The sequence below is a fragment of the Erythrolamprus reginae genome, chromosome Z, assembly GCF_031021105.1.
Source record: "Erythrolamprus reginae isolate rEryReg1 chromosome Z, rEryReg1.hap1, whole genome shotgun sequence".
NCBI lineage: Eukaryota > Metazoa > Chordata > Lepidosauria > Squamata > Dipsadidae > Erythrolamprus > Erythrolamprus reginae.
In genome coordinates, this window is record NC_091963.1 from 149,266,339 (window position 1) to 149,284,605 (window position 18,267).

The 18,267-nt window shown below is 46.2% G+C and overlaps 2 protein-coding genes and 1 non-coding gene across 4 annotated transcripts in view; 1 reads left to right on the forward strand and 2 right to left on the reverse strand.

The window, feature by feature from the left end:
* The first annotated feature begins 677 nt into the window (after positions 1–677).
* Positions 678–8,363, forward strand: LOC139153140 (transcription factor HES-7-like). Of its 2 annotated transcripts, none has more exons than XM_070726741.1 (4): positions 678–743; positions 2,992–3,087; positions 5,897–5,987; positions 7,660–8,363. In XM_070726741.1, exons 1-4 carry the CDS (start codon positions 690–692, stop codon positions 8,064–8,066), a joined length of 648 nt encoding a protein of 215 aa, XP_070582842.1. In that variant the 5' UTR covers positions 678–689; the 3' UTR covers positions 8,067–8,363. The 2 variants fall into 2 exon arrangements, with proteins under 2 accessions (XP_070582842.1, XP_070582843.1); XM_070726742.1 differs by having other exon boundaries at positions 680–734.
* Positions 8,364–9,572: 1,209 nt separating this feature from the next.
* TRNAG-GCC (transfer RNA glycine (anticodon GCC)) lies at positions 9,573–9,643 on the reverse strand. Its single transcript has one exon. It is a non-coding gene; the product is annotated as a tRNA-Gly (tRNA).
* A 7,021-nt stretch (positions 9,644–16,664) lies between these two features.
* Positions 16,665–18,267, reverse strand: part of LOC139154306 (uncharacterized) — a 3,077-nt gene continuing 1,474 nt past the window's right edge. Inside the window, exon 2 of the mRNA XM_070728725.1 lies at positions 16,665–18,064. Coding sequence (XP_070584826.1) covers positions 16,665–18,053 — 1,389 coding nt within the window. The 5' untranslated portion in view covers positions 18,054–18,064. The remainder of the gene's footprint in view (positions 18,065–18,267) is intronic.

The following is an 18,267-nucleotide window of genomic DNA, read 5'->3' on the forward strand; positions in this document are numbered from 1 at the left end:
GAAAGAAAAAAGGAAGGAAGAGAGAGGGGGAGAAAGAGAGAGAAAGGAAAGAAGGAAGGAAGGAAGGAAGGAAGGAAGGCAGGAAAGGAAGGAGAATGACAGACAGGCAGAAAAAGAAAGAAGGAAGGAAGGAAAGAAAAGAGAAAGAAGGAGAATGACATAAAGACAGACAGAAAAAGAAAGAAGAAGGAAAGAAGAAAGAGAGGGAGAGAGAGAGAGGAAGGAAGGAAAGAAAGAAAGAAAAGAAAAGAGAGAAAGAGAAGAAGATTTACATAAAGACAGACCGAAAAAGAAAGAAAAAAGGAAAGAAGAAAGAAGAAAGAGAGAGAGGGAGGGAGAGAGAGGAAGGAAGGAAGGAAAGAATGAAAGAAAAGAGAGAAAGTGAAAGAGAAGAAGAATTACATAAAGACAGACAGAAAAGAAAAAAGGAAGGAAGGAAGGAAGAAAGTGAGAGAGAGAGAGAAAGAAAGAAAGAAAGAAAGAAAGAAAGCCCCCTCCCTCCTTCTTTCCTTGCCCTGCCCACGACCCCTCTCTTGCCTTCTCCTAGGGAACGAGAGGAGGGGGGGCGTACGGGCCCCTTTCACACCTCCGGGTGGGGCTGGTGGGGAGGGGTCGCGGGGGTGGGGGGCGAGGGCTTAAAGGGACCGCGCGCGGGGACGCTTCACTCGGCGGCAGCGGCGGGGCTGCGGATGCGGCTGAGGATGGTGGCCACCGAGAGCTCGCAGCCCTTACGGGTGGGAAAGGTACCGGGGGTCTTACGAACCAGGGCTGGGGGTCAGCCAAACTCGAGACGGGGAGGGGGCTTCCCCAGTTAGCTAACCACAATCGGGGCGGGGAGAGAGCTTCGGTTAGAAACAGAACTGGGAGACGCCGGGGATTGTATTGATGAATATTGATTGATGGATGGATTGGCAAATTGATTATTTGCCCCCCCCAAGTCCCCTTTTTAACTCTCCTGAAAAATATATTCTGGGAATATAACTTTTTGTTTGTTTGTTTAAATCTTCGAGTCCTCTCAAGTTTGGGATTGCAGAAAGTTTAAGAAAGCCTCACGATTACGACCCCCCCCCCTCAATCATGGTTATTTCAGGGGGCGGGGTGTTGTTATTTTATTATTATTATTTATTTATTTATTTTATATTGTGTTTTGCATTCTATGTATCTATCTAGCTGTCTTTCTGTCTTTCTGTCTGTCTGTCTATCTACTTATCATCTGTCATCTATCATCAATCATCTATCATTTGCCATCTATTATCTATCAATCATCCATCCATCCATTTATCCATCTATCTATCTGGGATGAAAGAAATTAAGGTAGTAAAAGAAAATGAAACTAAATTAAAATAATAATAAAATAAAATAATGAAATGAAATAAAATAAAAATGATAAAGTGAAATTAAATAAAAATAATGAAATGAAATATATAAATTTATTTTATTCATGCACGCATACACACACGCACATATGAATAAAATAAATTAAAATAATAAAAAATGGAACTAAATTAAAATAATAAAATAAAATAATGAAATGAAAATGAAATGAAACAAAATAATAAAATAAAAACAATAGTGAAATGAAATAAAAATAATGAAATGAAATAATGAAATAAAAATAATCAAATGAAATAAAAATAATGGAATGAAATGAAAATAATAAAATGAAATGAAATAAACATAATGAAATGAAAAGAAACAATCTGTATGAATAAAATGCTTTCCACCACCACTTTAATCTAAAGCAATTTTTCCTTGTGGACTTTCAACTCCCAGAATTCCCCAGCCACCACCGCTGGCTGAGGAATTCTGGGAGTTGAAGTCCACAGGTCTCAAAATTGCTAAAGCTGGGATATTTTAATAAAAACTTAATCTTGGGGAGGACGGTGATATCAAACACTAACCCAGCCTTTCCAATTTAATCCCATTCGGGCTGGGGGAAAATTGGGGACTGACACATCTCCTTTCTGTCCATGTGGGAGCTGACCCCCACCCTCCAGATAATATCTATATAGATTGTGATCTGAAGACACACATATAAACACACACACTGTTGTGGTAACCCTGCATGGTTATGTGAATCCATCCCTTGTGTAGGACAGGGCAATTTTCCATTACTTCCTTAGGTTTCAGGAAATTTAAATGGGCTACAAGAATGGTGGAAGGTCTTAAGCCTAAAACATATCAGGAAAGACTTAATGAACTCAATCTGTATAGTCTGGAGGACAGAAGGAAAAGGGGGGACATGATCGAAACATTTAAATATGTTAAAGGGTTAAATACGGTCCAGGAGGGAAGTGTTTTTAATAGGAAAGTGAACACAAGAAAAAGGGGACACAATCTGAAGTTAGTTGGGGGAAAGATCAGAAGCAACGTGAGAAAATATTATTTGATTGAAAGAGTAGTAGATGCTTGGAACAAACTTCCAGCAGACGTGGTTGGTCAATCCACAGGAACTGAATGTAAACATGCCTGGGATAAACATAGATCCACCCTAAGACAAAATACAGGAAATGGTATAAGGGCAGACTAGATGGACCAGGAGGTCTTTTTCTGCCCTCAATCTTCTATGTTTCTATGTTTAAATCCAGGCACCAGGCTAAATAAATCTAAATTTTCGGGTGCATTTAGAATTAGCCAATAGGAGTGGTGCGGGTGGGCTAGAGGTGAAGCTCTTGCCCCAAAATCAGCAGGCCTGTGAGTTTGATCCCAGGTAAAAGCAGATATTTCTCTCTCTCTTTGGGCACGGTGAGAATATATCTGCCGAACAAAACTCCGTACTGGCGATAGGGACAGGCGTCCGGCCAGGAAAACACCACTCAGTTGCCCAAGACTCCACCCCACAAGGAATTACGTTAAAAGAAGATGCCGATTTAGAATTATTACCCAGTGGAAAGGGGCATTAGCAAGCAGGCGGGCAGAGACCTCCAGGGGCTCCGTATGGCCCATCCCACCCAGGGGTCAACCCCCTTTTCTCTCTCTCTCTCTGCCCAGATGCTGAAACCCTTGGTGGAGAAACGGCGTCGGGACCGTATCAATAAGAATTTGGAGGAATTGCGCCTTCTTCTCCTGCAGAAAACCCACTGCCAGGTCAGCGAGCAATACCCCCTAAAGCTTGACCCCCCACCTCCATCCCTCATACCCACACACACAAACACACCCCGACAGGCAGGTAAGGGTTCCAACTTATCTGATGCAACAGAGCAAGATTTGTTTCCTGTGCATGTGCAGAGAGTAAATCTCGCGAGAAGATGCCCGGGCGCGTGAGATTCCAGCATGCGCGGAAGCAAAAAATATCACCGAAAAACACCAAAATCTCACACGCTCATGCGTCTCCTCTCACAAGATTTTGCTTCCTGTGCATGTGCAGAAGGCAAATCTTGCTCCGGCGCGCCCGTCCACTGGTCATCTGGAGCTGGGCGCGCAGCTCCATTTCTGCTACCGGTGTGGCGTTCCCCCCCCCTCCCCAGTTCTGGTAGGAACCCGATACTGCCAGCAGGGAAAGGAAATCTTGGTTTGAGAGCCAGTTTGATCTGGTGGTGAAGGCACCAGGCTAAAAAAACCAGGAGATTGGGAGTTCTAGTTCTGCCTTAGGGAATCTGGGTGATTCTGGACCACTCGCCGGGAGACGGTGAGTTCTAGTCCCTCCTTAGGGAAGCAAGAAAGCTGTCTGGGTGACTTTAGGCCAGTCTGATTTTTGATTGATTTGATTTTGATTTTATTGGATTTGTATGCCGCCCCTCTCCGTAGACTCAGGGCGGCTAACAACAGTAGTAAGCAGCATATGACAATCCAATATAAACAGTTAAAAACCCCTATTGTAAGACCAACAGACATACAGACATACCATGCATAAAATTGTAAAGGCCTAGGGGGAAAGAATATCTCAGTTCCCCCATGCCTGCCGGCAGAGGTGGATTTTAAGTAGCTTACGAAAGGCAAGGAGGGTGGGGGCAATTCTAATCTCTGGGGGGTGTTGGTTCCAGAGGGCCGGGGCCGCCACAGAGAAGACTCTTCCCCTGGGTCCCACCAAGCGACATTGTTTAGTTGACGGGACCCGGAAAAAACCCACTCTGTGGGACCTTATCGCTCGCTGGGATGCGTGCGGTAGCAGGCGGTTCTGGAGGTACTCTGGTCCAATGCCATGAAGGGCTTTATAGGTCATAACCAACACTTTGAATTGTGACCGGAAACTGATCGGCAGCCAATGCAGACTGTGGAGTGTTGGAGTGACATGGGCATACCTGGGGAAGCCCATGATTGCTCTCTCAGCTGCATTCTGCACGATCTGAAGTTTCCAAACACTCTTCAAAGGTAGCCCCATGTAGAGAGTGTTACAGTAGTCGAATCTCGAGGTGATGAGGGCATGAGTGACTGTGAGCAGTGAGTCCCGGTCCAAGTCACCAGGAGACGGTGAGTTCTAGTCCCTCCTTAGGCAAGCAAGAAAGCTGTCTGGGTAACTTTAGGCCAGTCACCAGGAGACGGTGAGTTCTAGTCCCACCTTCGGTGTGAAAACTGGTTGGGTGACTTGGCGGCAATCCCCAGGAGACGGTAAGTTCTAGTCCTACCTAGGACGTGGAAGCCAGCTGGGTAAGTTTGGGCCAGTCACCAGGCAACAATGAATTCTAGTTCTGCCGTAGGCACAAAAACTGGCTGGGCCAATCACCTTAGGACCCTGGTGACGAAACTATGGCACACCTGCCACAAGTGGCTTGCGGAGCCATATTACAGGGCATGCGAGGCGTCGCCCTATCTTAGCTCCAGCACATATCCGCGTGCTAGCAAACTGATTTTCAACCTTGGAAGCTTCCTTGAAGCCCCGGAGTGCAAAAAAAAAGCTCAATGGGCAAACAGGAAGTTCAGAAAATGGATTTCCAGTTTGCCCTCCATGCTGTTTTTCACATTCCAGGGCTTCAGGAAGCTTCCTGGAGCCCCAGAGAGCAAAAAGCCGCCCAATGGTAAAACAGGAAGTCTGTGTTTCTGAACTTCCTGTTTGCCTGTTTTTTTCACTGTCCCAGGTTTAAGTGGGGGCTGTGCATATAGGCAGGGATGGGGGCAATTGTGTGCGCAAGGGCAGTGCAAGGGGGCTGCGCATGGGCGCACACTCACACACACATTTTTGGCACGCGAACAAAAAGAAAAGGTTCGACTTCACTGCCCTAGGAGATACCGAGTTCTAGTCCTACCTTAGGAATGAAAAGCCGCTGGGTGACTCTGAATCTATCCCACCTCACAGGGTTGTTGTGGGAAAAAAATAGGAGGAGGAAGGAATATCAGGTATGTTCGCTGCCATGAGTGATTGATAAAAAGAATAAAAGCAGAATCTAAATAAATTCCAAGAATTTGGAATTTGAGTCCTTCAGGATTGGGTGGCATATCTCTAAAATGGCAGCATTATCAGCAGGCTCTATTGGTTAATTTGCATGAAAAGGCTGGCTGGGGAATGCTGGGAGTTGAAGTCCTCCAGGCTTAAAGTTACCAAGGTTGGAGAACCCTGCACTGAAGTGCATTTATGCATGTATTTCTTTAACTGCCAGTAGGGGGAGCTGTTCCTCTATCTAACCCAACTCTTAAAGAGCTATCCCTAAAATGGCGGCATAGTTTATTGGTTTATTGGTTATTTTCATGGAAAAGCTGACTGGGGAATTCTGGGTGTTGAAGTCTGCCCATCTTAAAGGGGCCAAGACTGGGGGGGTGAGTGGGAGTGGGGACCACATACAAACCCTCCCCTTATTTTATCATCTCTTCTGCCTCCCTCTGTTGGAAAGGACTTGTCTATCTTCAAGCAGGATGCAGGTACACTGCTCCTGGCTGGGGAGGTTCCACGTAAGCAGGCAGCGTTCAGGAGTCTCACGTGGCCCTTTCATCCCTCTCTTCTCGGACTCCCTTTTGTTCACAGACCCTCAAAAACCCCAAAGTGGAGAAGGCGGAGATCCTGGAACTGGCTGTGGGATACCTGCAGGAGAGGGAGAAGGCCGCCATTCCCCAGGGTAAGTAAAAGAAGGAAGGAAGGAAGGAAGGAAGGAAGGAAGGAAGGAAGGAAGGAAGGAAGGAAGGAAGGAAGGAAGGAAGGAAGGAAACTCCTGGTAAAACTTTCAGCTGGGAGGACTTCAACTCCCATATTTCTTCACCCAGCATTCTTTTAACATGGGGGTGGACTTCAACTCCCAGAATTCCTCATCCGGCATCTTTTAACATTGGGGTGGACTTCAACTCCCAGAATTCCTCCTCCGGCATCTTTTAACATGGGGCTGGACTTCAACTCCCAGGATTCCCTAGCCAGCACACAAACTTCTTTGTCATGGCGGTAAAGCCAATCACTGCAATTGTTAAGGAAGCCACAGAGTCATTAAGAGAATTGGGCTTCTCCATTGACTTTGCTGCTCAGAAGGGATCCGTGTGACCCCGGGACGCTGCGAACCGTCATAATTACAGGTAGTCCTTGACTTACGACCACAACCGAGCCCCAAATGGCTGTTGCTCCGTGAGAAATTTGTTCTTTTTTAATGACTTTTCTTGTCGTGGTTACTAAGTGAAATCCCTGCACTTGTTAAGTCATCTGGTCACTAAGTGAATCCGGCTTCCCCCGTTGAGGGTCATGAAAAAGAGGTTCACTTGACGCCCGAGATGCTGCGACCGTCATAAATGGGAATTGGTTGTCAAGCATCCACATGTCCATCATGGGACTGTGAGGGAAGCTGCAAATGACCCTTAAGGGGGGGGGAAGTCCCATTTTTTCCAGCGCCGCTCTCACTTACAACAGTCACTAAGTGAACTATTGTTAAGACGATGAGCATGGCGGTTGCCAAATTTGCCCTGAATTTTGGATCAATGGGGCCGCTGGGAAGCTGCGGCAGTCGTTAAATGTGAAAACCGGCTCTAGAGTTGCTTTTGCGCAACTTTAAACGCTCACCCAAACTGAACCGTTGTAAATTCTGGAGACCTCACCTACAAAAAGATATTGACAAAATTGAACGGGTCCAAAGACAGGCTACAAGAATGGTGGAAGGTCTTAAGCATAAAACGTATTAGGAAAGACTTCATGAACTCCATCTGTATAGTCTGGAGGACAGAAGGAAAAGGGGAGACATGATCGAAACATTTAAATATGTTAAAGGGTTAAATAAGGTCCAGGAGGGAAGTGTTTTTAATGGGAAAGTGAACACACGAACAAGGGGACACAATCTGAGGTTAGTTGGGGGAAAGATAAAAAGCAACGTGAGAAAATATTATTTCACTGAAAGAGTAGTAGATGCTTGGAACAAACCTCCAGCAGACGTGGTTGGTCAATCCACAGTAACTGAATTTAAACATGCCTGGGATAAACATATATCCATTGTAAGATAAAATACAGGAAATAGTATAAGGGCAGACTAGATGGACCATGAGGTCTTTTTCTGCCGTCAGTCTTCTATGTTTCTATGTTTCTAAATTGAGTACTACCTGTAGGCCTGGGTTCCCAATCCGGGGAGATTTTCCGGGAGGTTTGGGGAACGGGAGGTCGGTAAACCTTCGAATTCGATTTACGTTCCTTGCGATGGCACTGGGGCGGCTTCTCCTGGCTTCCTTTGGGGAAGCTCTGGTGCCGCTTAGGACTATCCCTGCCTTTGGCCCGGGGCGTGACTAGCGTCCTTCCGGTTCTTGCAATTTTCCCTGTTCCAGGTGCGAATCCTTCCGAAGACGACGGCTTGCAGAATTGCTACGCCATGGGCTTCCGGGCGTGTTTTGGACACCTGGCATCTTTCATCCGGCAAAGCCCACCGTCGGTCCAGAGACACCTGTGGGAGACCCTGCATGTCTACCTCGCCTCCACATTCGAAACGTCCCCTCCTCCGGATCGGACCCCTTCCAGCTTTTCACCTACTTCGTCCGCCGAAGAATCTCTCGCTGGGGTCTCTGAGCCCACCTGCTCCCCGTCGCAACCAAACCGAACGTTTGCGGGCTCCGATGTGGCTTCCTGTAGCGCGGGACAGCTGGGGGGCTGGGTGAGAAACCCCCGAACTCCTACAAGGGAAGCCTTGGTCAAAAACACGTCCCCGCGCCCCACTTTTTGGCGTCCTTGGCCCTAGGAAGGGGTGGAGGAAATATTCCGACCTCCCACTCTTTGCTCCTTCAAAAAAGAAAGGAAAAGACAACATCCCAAATCTGTGATATTGGGAATGTCGGCAAACTGATAGTCGTCCTTGTAAGCGTTCTCCGACTTACCGTAGTTCTTAGGGACTAGCGACTTGGATTCCCACTTTGCCTGGCCAAAGGCATTTGTGAGATCCTAACTAAAGGAGGTTTTTTTTTTTTTAGAAACTTGTGTTTTATGCCCGGGATGTTCGCTTCAGAAACACTCCCTGGTTTTAAGAATCAAGGTTTATTTCAAGTAACAATGATTGATGGTTTGGTTTCTATTAATGGGTTTTCTTTTATTTATTTATTTTTAAATTGATTGTGAAGGTTTCTTTAAAAGGCTGAGACACACACAACCCTCTAAATCAGTGGTTCTCAACCTTTCTAATGCCGCGACCCCTTGATACAGTTCCTCATCTTGTGGTGGCCCCCAACTATAGGTTTAGCGCCAATTCTTCCAACAGATCTTTAAGCTGATTGGCAAGAGGTGAGAGGGACAACCCCCTGTAAACGCCTGATTGGTTGGATTGTAAAAATATGTTCCAAGATGCCAGAATAGAAGCCCACCATTGGAAATTTGTCTTTTCCCAGGGTCTTAGGCGACCCCTGTGAAATGGCCGTTCGACCCCCAAAGGGGTCCCGACCCCAAGGTTGAGAACCACTGCTCTAAATAGAAAAGAAATCTGGAAAGAAGTGATTGATGAGTGACCTTCAATTCAGGTAAATGGCACCTACTTACAAAGGTTGTAGCTTCCCCGTGTCGGTGGGGATCATAATCCCCACCTATCTCCCCCCCCCGCCCCCAAAACAAGTCAGTGGAAGAAGCCAGATTCGTTTAGCAGCCCCGCAATTCGCTTAACGACAACGGCAGTTTTTGCTGAATGGATTTAGCGAAAAGGTAGTTGAAAAATGTCGGGTGGGACTTGCTTAACAAACCACGTGGCTTAAGCCACGGAAAACCCGATTCCCAAATTGAGGCCTTTAATTGAAGCTTTCCATGTCGAATCCTGGATCCCAGAGAATTTTTCAGGTAAGTAACGGATTTTGGGGAAAAGAAACCGGTTAAATTATTCAGGCTCTTTTCCCCAAACAGCTGTGGGAAAAGAGGGATGGTGGGGGGGCAGCTTGTTTTATTTCACGGGGTGCCAATTGCGAGGGGAACTGGAAACCTTGCTACCTATATACTGTCAGGAGTCCGTCAGTAGATGGGCGACTTATAAATAAATTAAATTAAGTTAAATTAAATTAAATTAAACTGCCAGCAAATGAATATATCCATCAAAATCAGTGGTTTTTGACTTTTTAGGACATGGACTTCAACTTATTATTATTTATTAGATTTTCATGCTGCCCTTCTCTGAAGTCTCGGGGTGGCTCACAAGAATTCCTCAGGGAAGGATATTGCTGGCAATATATATAAATATATATATGGATTCCCACACACAAAAAAAGTCAGTTGCATTGGCCGGGAATCGAACCCGGTCCTCCTGCGTGGCAGGCGAGAATTCTACCACTGAATCACCAATGCATCTGTTGCAGATGTGATGGAAAACCCATCCTCTTATGTGTTTTGGTTTGAAATTTACATCTCTATAAAATATATTCTCCCCCCTCTTATTCTTAATTTAAAAAAAAGTTTAGGAAAAAAATTTCTTCTCCCCGTATTCTTGGTAATTACCAAGAATTTTTTACACACGGTTTGCCCAGCTACGTCGCAAAGTCCAAATATCATCCTCTCCTCCCAATTCCAGATGTGCAGCAATGTTCTTCCCGCCAGATACAGGTTGTCTTCGATGTATTACCACAAATGGAGCCTGGCATTTTTGTTGCTAAGTAAGACATTTGCGATGGGAGTTTTCCCCCCATCTTATTACTTTTTCACTAGTTAAACAAATCATTTGGGGGGGGGGCTTTAATGACCCCGTAATTGCTTGTGGTGTGGAGTCTGGGCAACTGAATGGAGTTGAATGAGTATTTACTGGCCAGATGCCCTTCTTGTTGCCAATGCGGAGTTTTGTTCAGGAGATCAAAAGCAACATGAGAAAATATTATTTGACTGAAAGAGTAGTAGAGGCTTGGAACAAACTTCCAGCAGACGTGGTTGGTAAATCCACAGGGACTGAATTTAAACATGCCTGGGATAAACATAGATCCGTTGTAAGATAAAATACAGGAAATAGTATAAGGGCAGACTAGATGGACCATGAGGTCTTTTTCTGCCGTCAGTCTTCTATGTTAATCTGTTAAATAACAACCGCTACCAAGGATCAAACTCACAGTCTCCTAGTAGGCCAACAATGGCGAACCTTTTTTGGTTCGTGGGCCAAAAGGGCATGTGCGTCTGTGTGTGTGTGTGTGTATCTTAGCATGTGCAGATGTCCATGCCCATTCCCCCCCCCCCATGCATGTGTACCCCCTGTGTGGCCCTACGCATGCACATAATCCCCTTCCCTTGTCCCCATCCATGCCAACAGGCCTCGCTGAAGCCTGGGACCGTGAAAAAAAACCTGCCCAATGGGCAAACCGGAAGTTCGGCAAAATGGACTTCCGGTTTCCCTGTTATGCTGTTTTCCGCTTCCCAGAAGCCACTGGAGTGTGAAAAACAGCATAACAGGCAACAGGAAGTCCATTTTTCTAAACCTCCGGTTTGCCCATTGGGCAGTTTTTAGCACTCTGAAACCTTCAGGGGAACTTCCTGCAGCACAACGGGCAAACCGGAAGTCCATTTTTCTGAACTTCCGGTTTGCCCATTGGGCAGTTTTTAGCACTCGGAAACCTTCAGGGGAACTTCCTGCAGCACAACGGGCAAACCGGAAGTCCATTTTTCTGAACTTCCGGTTTGCTTGTTGGGCTGTGTTTTTTGCAATCCGGAGGGCAAAATCACCCTGCGCATGTGTGCTGGAGCTGACATAGGGCAATGCCTCGCGTGTGCTCCGATATGGCTCTGCATGCAACCTGTCACATGCGTGCCACAGGTTCACTCTCACAGTCCTAGGCCATCACACAACTTTTTGTTAAGCAAATCACTACAGTTGCTAAATGAACCCCACCACCATTAAATTAACCTGTTTTCCCCGTACCAGTTACATTTCACTCTGCCAGGGCTTTGCAGAAGAGGATCTTGTAACTCCGGGACTCTGCAACCAGCATAAATATGTGTCAAATATTTTTTTTCATTTTATTCCAATTTCATTTTGGACTGTATTTTATTCCAAGTCCCATTTTAAATCATCAATTTTATCCAACTCCGTTTTAAATTGCTTTCAGTCCTAAATTTGTTTCTGGTGCTCTGCACTTTTGACACAACCCAATCGATAATCAATAAAATGCCAAGTGTCTGAATGCTGATTGCAGGACCACAGGAAATACTGCCACGGTCAGCAATTAAGAAAAACAATCCTGTCTTTCCCCCCCCCCCCACCGCTGTTCTAACTTCAGAGGGTCACTAAGTGAAGCATTGTAAAGTGAGGACTACCCATACAAGTCCACATAGCACACCTGTCTCTTAACAATCCCAGATGCAAAGCAGGTTTTCCCAGCCACATACAAAATAACTGGCCAGTTGGGGAAATTCTTGGCGTTGAAAAGTTCCACCTGTAGTTGAAGTTTGAAAAAAAAAACCCATTAAATTAATTCCTCAGGCCTGCAGCTGCAAGTCAGAAGCTTTGCAATTTTGAAGCATCAACCATACACCAAAAGAACCAAACCCCCCCAACAATAACCCTTGCCCCACGGTGTAGTAAATGAGAAATGGGGCCTTTTTGGTGGTGGCCCCTTGGGGGGGGAAGAGTTTCAGAAGTAAATCTGTGCTCCTGAGACCAAAATTGGAAAAAAAAATAAACTCAAGACTAGAACACAGGAAGAGATATTCTTAAAGGAGGGATTCCCAACTTTACAGGAAGTGTCCAAGTTACAACTTTTGCTTAGTGACGGTTCAATGTTACAACGGTGCTGAGAAAAAAGAAAGTGGACTTACAGCTGTTTTTTCCCCACGGACATTGCATTAGTAACTGTCTTGCTTAGCAATTTAAAATTTTTGACTCGATTTGAGGTTGTACGTCGAAGACGCTGTATTGATTTTTTTTTTTTGATAGCTCTGTATGGTGTGTAAATATATTCTAATATTATTTGGGGGCACAGTTCACATTAGAAGATAAAGAGATATTAATATACTTTGGTCTTCTGCTGCTAAATTTACAGGGTTGAAAAGTATAAACGAATAGGATGAATAAACAAGATTTAAAAATACAAATCCTGTAGGAAAATTACTTTTTAATCCATGATCTTCACTCTGCGGCTGTTATCTTTTTATGGAGCTAGCCAATTGTGGTGTAAAAGAGACAATTGTGCGAAATAAAAATATGCAGGAAATCTAATATCTGTTCCCCTTCAACTGGGTTTGTTCTCTGTAGAACTATTTCATGAGTTCTGTAAATGCAGCATTGACTGGGCTTGAATTTTCATGTGCACTGGTCATCTTTTGCAAAAAGGCGTACTTCCGTATGCCTCTTAGCCCGGATTTCATTTCAAAAGTCAAGTGTTCTTTCAGGATTTTATTCATTTCATTGTCATTTTGTTTTGTGTGTTTATTATGGCCTGTATTATTTTGGTTGCATTCGGTAACGCTTGCTAACAGTTCAGTTGAAAACTGTAGGCTATATAGGGTGCGTTTACCTGTATTTATAGTAATAATTTATTAAATTTGTATGCCGCCCCTCTCCGAAGACTCGGGGCGGCTCACAACATAACAGGGATACAATATATTACAAATCCAATAGTAGAAAATTAAATCTATTTTAAAAAAACATTAATAACACAGTAAAATCCCTAACTATACAATCATACACATTCAACCTAATCCATCATACAGTCAAGCCGAAAGCATAATAAAAAAGGGGGGAGAAGGTGGTAATTTACGTGTTGTATCTCATGATTCTTGACAAATGTATCTTATGTGCACTGAGCATATGCACCAATGACAAATTCCATGTGTGCTTGCAATCACACTGCCAATAAAGAATTTCTATTCTATTCTATTCTATTCTATTCTACTCTCTCCATATTTTCTTTTCTATTTCTATATTCTATTCTCATAGAATCATAGAGTTGGAAGGGACCTCCCAGGGTCATTGGGACCAACCCCTTGCTTTTTTGCCTCTTCTCAAGAACCATTTTCTACTTACAAACCCAAGCCTCTGAAACTGTCACCAGGAAAAGGCGGGTAGAAGCCTCCGTGGGGCCTCTCTAGGAATCTCCTGGGAGGAAACAGGGCCGTAAAAGGTGGGGAGAAACCTTCGTGGGGCCTCTCTAGGAATCTCCTGGGAGGAAACAGGGCTGGAAAAGGTGGGGAGAAGCCTCCGTGGGGCCTCTCTAGGAATCTCCTGGGAGGAAACGGCTGGAAAAGGTGGTTGAGAAGCCTCCATGAGGCCCCTCTGGGAATCTCCTGGGAGGAAACAGGGCCGGAAAAGGCAGGGAGAAGCCATCATGGGACTTCTCTAGGAATCTCCTGGGAGGAAACAGGGCCGGAAAAGGCGGGGAGAAGCCTCCATGGGACTTCTCTAGGAATCTCCTGGGAGGAAACAGGGCCTCCACCCTCCCTGTGTTTTCCCCAATCACACACATTATTTGCTTTTACATTGATTCCTATGGGAAAAATTGCTTATTCTTACAAACTTTTCTACTTAAGAACCTGGTCACGGAACTAATGTAAGTTCGTAAGTAGAGTTACCACTGTACTCGCTTTTTTTTTGGGGGGGGGGCAAGTTGCAGAACCAGGATTCGAGAAACCAAAATATTAACTTGTTGGAGGAGAGCCACCAGTATAAATAACCTTTTCATTCTTCGTTTATCATGGTTTCCATCATCCTGTTTGGCTGGTTTATGATTTAAGACATGAGGCCAAGCCCGGAAGCAGGTTAAATGGAGAATAAACTTACATCAACTTGTATCTTAATTGCGTTGCAAAAAAGGCAACCACAGATTTTTAAATGCCTGAAATGAGTTAGGCAGTAACGGAAAAGGCCCAACACCGATAGTCCTTGACTTATGACCACGGTTGCGCCCAAAACGTTACATTGCTAAACAAGACAGTCAAGCCAGTTTTGCCTCATTGTAGGGCCTTACTGTGGTTGATAAGTGATTCACTGCCTTTGTTAAGTTGACCACACGGTCTTTAAGTGAATCCGACTTCCCTATGGACTTTTGCTGGTCAAGTCATACAAAGGGATCCTATGAGCCCGTCGTAAGTCCATGTAAGTTGGCAAGCCTCTGAATTTTGATCATGTGACTGGGGGAAGAGTTGTAAGTGTGAAAAACATTCATAAATCATTTTTTTCAGTACTGTTGTAACTTTGAACGGTCACTCAAAAGAAGAGCTGTAAGTCTGAAATAGTGTAGGATTTCCTTCCTAAGCAGGGGGGTGGACTAGAAGACCTCCGAGGTCCCTTCCACCTTTGTGGTTGTTGTTATTATTATTACAGTATGTCGAGGACTAGTGATATAATAATAGGTGGGATGTTCTGGGGGAGAGAAGATTTTAAACAAAGTCAAGAAATTAGAATGAAGAAGCCGTCTCAAACACCTGTTTGAGTTATTTGCAAAAATAATAAATATAAATTTATTACTTACATAACAAATGATATAAATCAATAAATGAAACGTAAACAATGAAATAAACAATACATTGATTGTGACAAGTATGACGGAAATCCACACGGTTTTTAATCAGCGTTATAAAACTGACATTGGTTTTTTTTTACTCTTTCCTAACTAAAATAATTTTTGATTAAGAATAATACTGATTTATTTACATTTATATCTCGTCTCGCTTCTTGCAGCTCTGAAAAGATAATCCATTCCTGTAGCGATCTGCAAAGTTAAAATGGATACCACGTCTCTGAAGTTTCTAGTCCTCATGAGCACTTTGGCTTTTGCTTCAAACCCAGGGAACGAGAGGCCCTTACCAAGGCTAACACCACCAAAAACATAGCCATATTGCTGGTTTGCTTAAAAAAATAAAAGATCCTAAAGGACAATACTCCAATCCCTTCTATTATTATTTATTAAATTTATTTTCTGTTTATCCTGCTGACTCCCTGGGGTTATCTTAGCTACAGTGCTAGCTAGAGAAGACAGTTAACCAGGTTTACCTGGGTACAGAAGCTTTGTTTTGAGCCGGGATCCGCATCAAGAGGGAACGCACGGCGCACCAACTGCAATTTTTGGCAGGAGGCCCACGCATATCCCTCAATCATCCTGCCAATATAAATTAAAGAATTAAATACAGGGTGTGTTTTGTTTCCCCGACACTCTGTGGAGGCAGATAAACGGTACTGGGGTGGTTAATCCGCTTTGCAAAACAAGTGTCAATGGTAATTGAGTGACTCACCCCTACTTAGGTGAAGGATACAACTCTGTGTAAGGCAATGACTCTCAACCACGGCAATTTTAAGACAGGTGGACCTCAACTCCCAGAATTCCTCAGACAACATGGAGGTTAGCAAACTCAGTCACTTTAAGACAGGTGGACCTCAACTCCCAGAATTCCCCAGACAACATGGAGGTTAGCAAACTCAGTCACTTTAAGACAGGTGGACCTCAACTCCCAGAATTCCCCAGACAAAATGGAGATCAACAACCTCAGCCACTTTAACACAGGTGGACTTCAACTCCCAGAATTCTCCAGAGAACATGGAGGTTAGAAAACTCAATCACTTTAGGATGGGTGGACTTCCTCCCAGAATTGCCTAGTCAACATGGATGTCAGCAACCTTGGTAATTTTAAGATGAGAGGACTTCAACTCCCAGAATCCCTCAGCCAGCACAGAAGTCAGCACCCTCAGCTACTTTAAGACATGCGGCCTTCAATTCCGAGAGTTCCCCAGACAGCTTGGTTGGCTGGGGAATTCTGGGAGTTGAAGTTCACCCATCTTAAAATAGCCACAGTTGAGAAACACTCTAATCCAGTGATGGCGAACCTATGGCCGTTACCCTAGCTCAGCTCCAAGGTGCATGTGTGTGCCACCCAGCTGAATTTTGGCTCGCAAAGAGGCTCTAGGAGGGCACTTTTGGTCTCCAGAGAGCCTCCTGTGGGATGGGAGAGGGTGTTTTTACCCTCGTCCGGCTCCAGGGAAGCCATTGGAGCCTGGGGAGGGTGAAACGAGAGCCTACTGGGCCCACCAGAAGTTGGGAAATAGCCGGCCTCCAGAGGGCCTCTAGGAGGTAAGGGAAGCTGTTTTCGTCCTCCCCAGGCATTGAAATATGGGTGTGGGCACTCACGCATATGTGATAGCGCACGCCCAGGTTCTTTGGGCACTCAAGGAAAAAAAGCTTCGCCACCACTGCTCTAATCTATGGTTTCTCTACCCTAAATTTACGAACTCTGCACACTAAAATCAATTTCAAGAATATGGTTTGCTGGCTTAACAGCTACCCAGAACTCTTGGTGAAGTTTTAGGGTGCAACCTGATCATGTCCTGGACGCAAAATCTCAATTCAGGCCGTGTCTCCCCAAAATTGTTACTGCACCACCGCCAGCCTCCTTCCACTTCTCATATCTTCCCGGCGATGTACATACAGAGCGTGTCCCGGACCTTCTCCGACCGTGCGGCGGGTTTGATGCGCGTATCAGGCCGCTGGAGGGGCTGTTCGAAAGTGGCGGCCAGCTGCCGGGCCTCCGCTTCCCACTTCTCCTCGTAGGCCTCCCCTTTCTCCTCACAGATGTTGTGCAGGACGCAACAGGCCGAGATGAGCCGGGGAAGGTTCTCCACCGCGCAGTCGTTGCGCCCCGTCAGGCAGCGCCACCGGCCCTTCAGGCGGCTGAAGGCTTCTTCCAAGGGTTCCTGGCATCGGTTCAAGGTGGCGTTGAAGGCCTCCTTGGTCTCATCCAGATCGTCAGTGAAGGGCACCATCAACCATGGAAGGAGAGGGTAGGCTGGTCCTCCTAGGATGACCCGAGGGACTGATACGCTGTTGATCTCCACGGAACCAGGAGTGAAGAGGGTCCCTTCCTGCCCTTTGGTGAACAAGGTGGACTTGTTGAAGATCTTGGCTTCGTGGGTCTTGCCAGGCCACCCCGCGCTGAGATGAGTGAACTTCCCTCGGTGGTCCACCAAAGCTTGCAAGGCCATTGAGTAGTAGCCCTTGGTGTTGACGTACTCCGACGCTTGGTGAGGAGGACACAAGATGGGCATGTGGCTGGTGCCCACCACGCCGGCGCAATTGGGGAACCCCCTGGCCTCGAAGCCCTGGACAATGTCGGCCACGTCATTCCCCACATTCACCGTGGAGCGCATCAACACCCTCTGAATGGCCCGGCAGACCTCTAGCACCACCGAGCCGGCGGTGGACCTGCCGACACCGAACTGATTGCCGACGTCGCGGTAGCAGACGGAGGTGGCCAGCTTCCAGAGGGCGATGGCAACCCGCTTCTCCACACTCAGCGGGATCCGCATCCGGGTCTTCTGGCGCTGCAAAGCCGGAGACAGCCGGGCGCAAAGGTCCAAGAAGGTCGCTTTGCACATTCGGAAGTTCTGCAACCACTCGCTATCGTCCCACGTCTCCAGGACCGTCCGGTCCCACCACTCGGTGCTGCGTGGCCGGGCCCAGAAGCGTCTTTCCACCGAACGCAGCCGTCCGCCACGCCTGAAACTGCCACTGCAGGTCTGTCGGGCCAGGAAGATCTCGTCCTCCTCGGCGTCCTCCTCTTCCTCTGCTTCCTCCTCCTCTTCCTCTTCCTCCTCTACCTCTTCCTTCTCCTCCCCTAGGCCGTCTCCCCCGTCCTCGTCTCCTCCTCGCTGCCGTAGGGAGTGCAGGAAGGCCCACCGACGCCGAGAGGCTGCGGCCGAAGAGGCTTCCCCACGGGCTCGCAAGTACTCCATCATCAGCGTGCCGGATTGCACCACGTACAACAGGGCAGCGTCACGCCGGGCAGGGTCCATGCTGGAGGGCGCTGGAAGGGAAGAGAAAGGTTGCTTTTAAAAAATGGCTGCATCTTCTTGCAGGGGGTTAGGGTTGGCTGGGGAATTCTGGGAATTGAAGTTCACCCAAGTTGTCAGAGTTGAATAGCATAAACAACTATTTCATTCTCTATCATCCATCCATCCATCCATCCATCTCCGAGTCCTCGGAGGGGGGTGGCATACAAATCTAATA

Bases quoted from the DNA above. Each gene is read 5' to 3' on its own strand.
- LOC139153140 (XM_070726741.1), top strand. From the start codon at position 690: ATGCGGCTGAGGATGGTGGCCACCGAGAGCTCGCAGCCCTTACGGGTG. The intron at 744-2,991 runs GTACCGGGGGTC...CTCTCTGCCCAG, and splicing joins AGCCCTTACGGGTGGGAAAG to ATGCTGAAACCCTTGGTGGA. The intron at 5,988-7,659 runs GTAAGTAAAAGA...TCCCTGTTCCAG, and splicing joins GAAGGCCGCCATTCCCCAGG to GTGCGAATCCTTCCGAAGAC.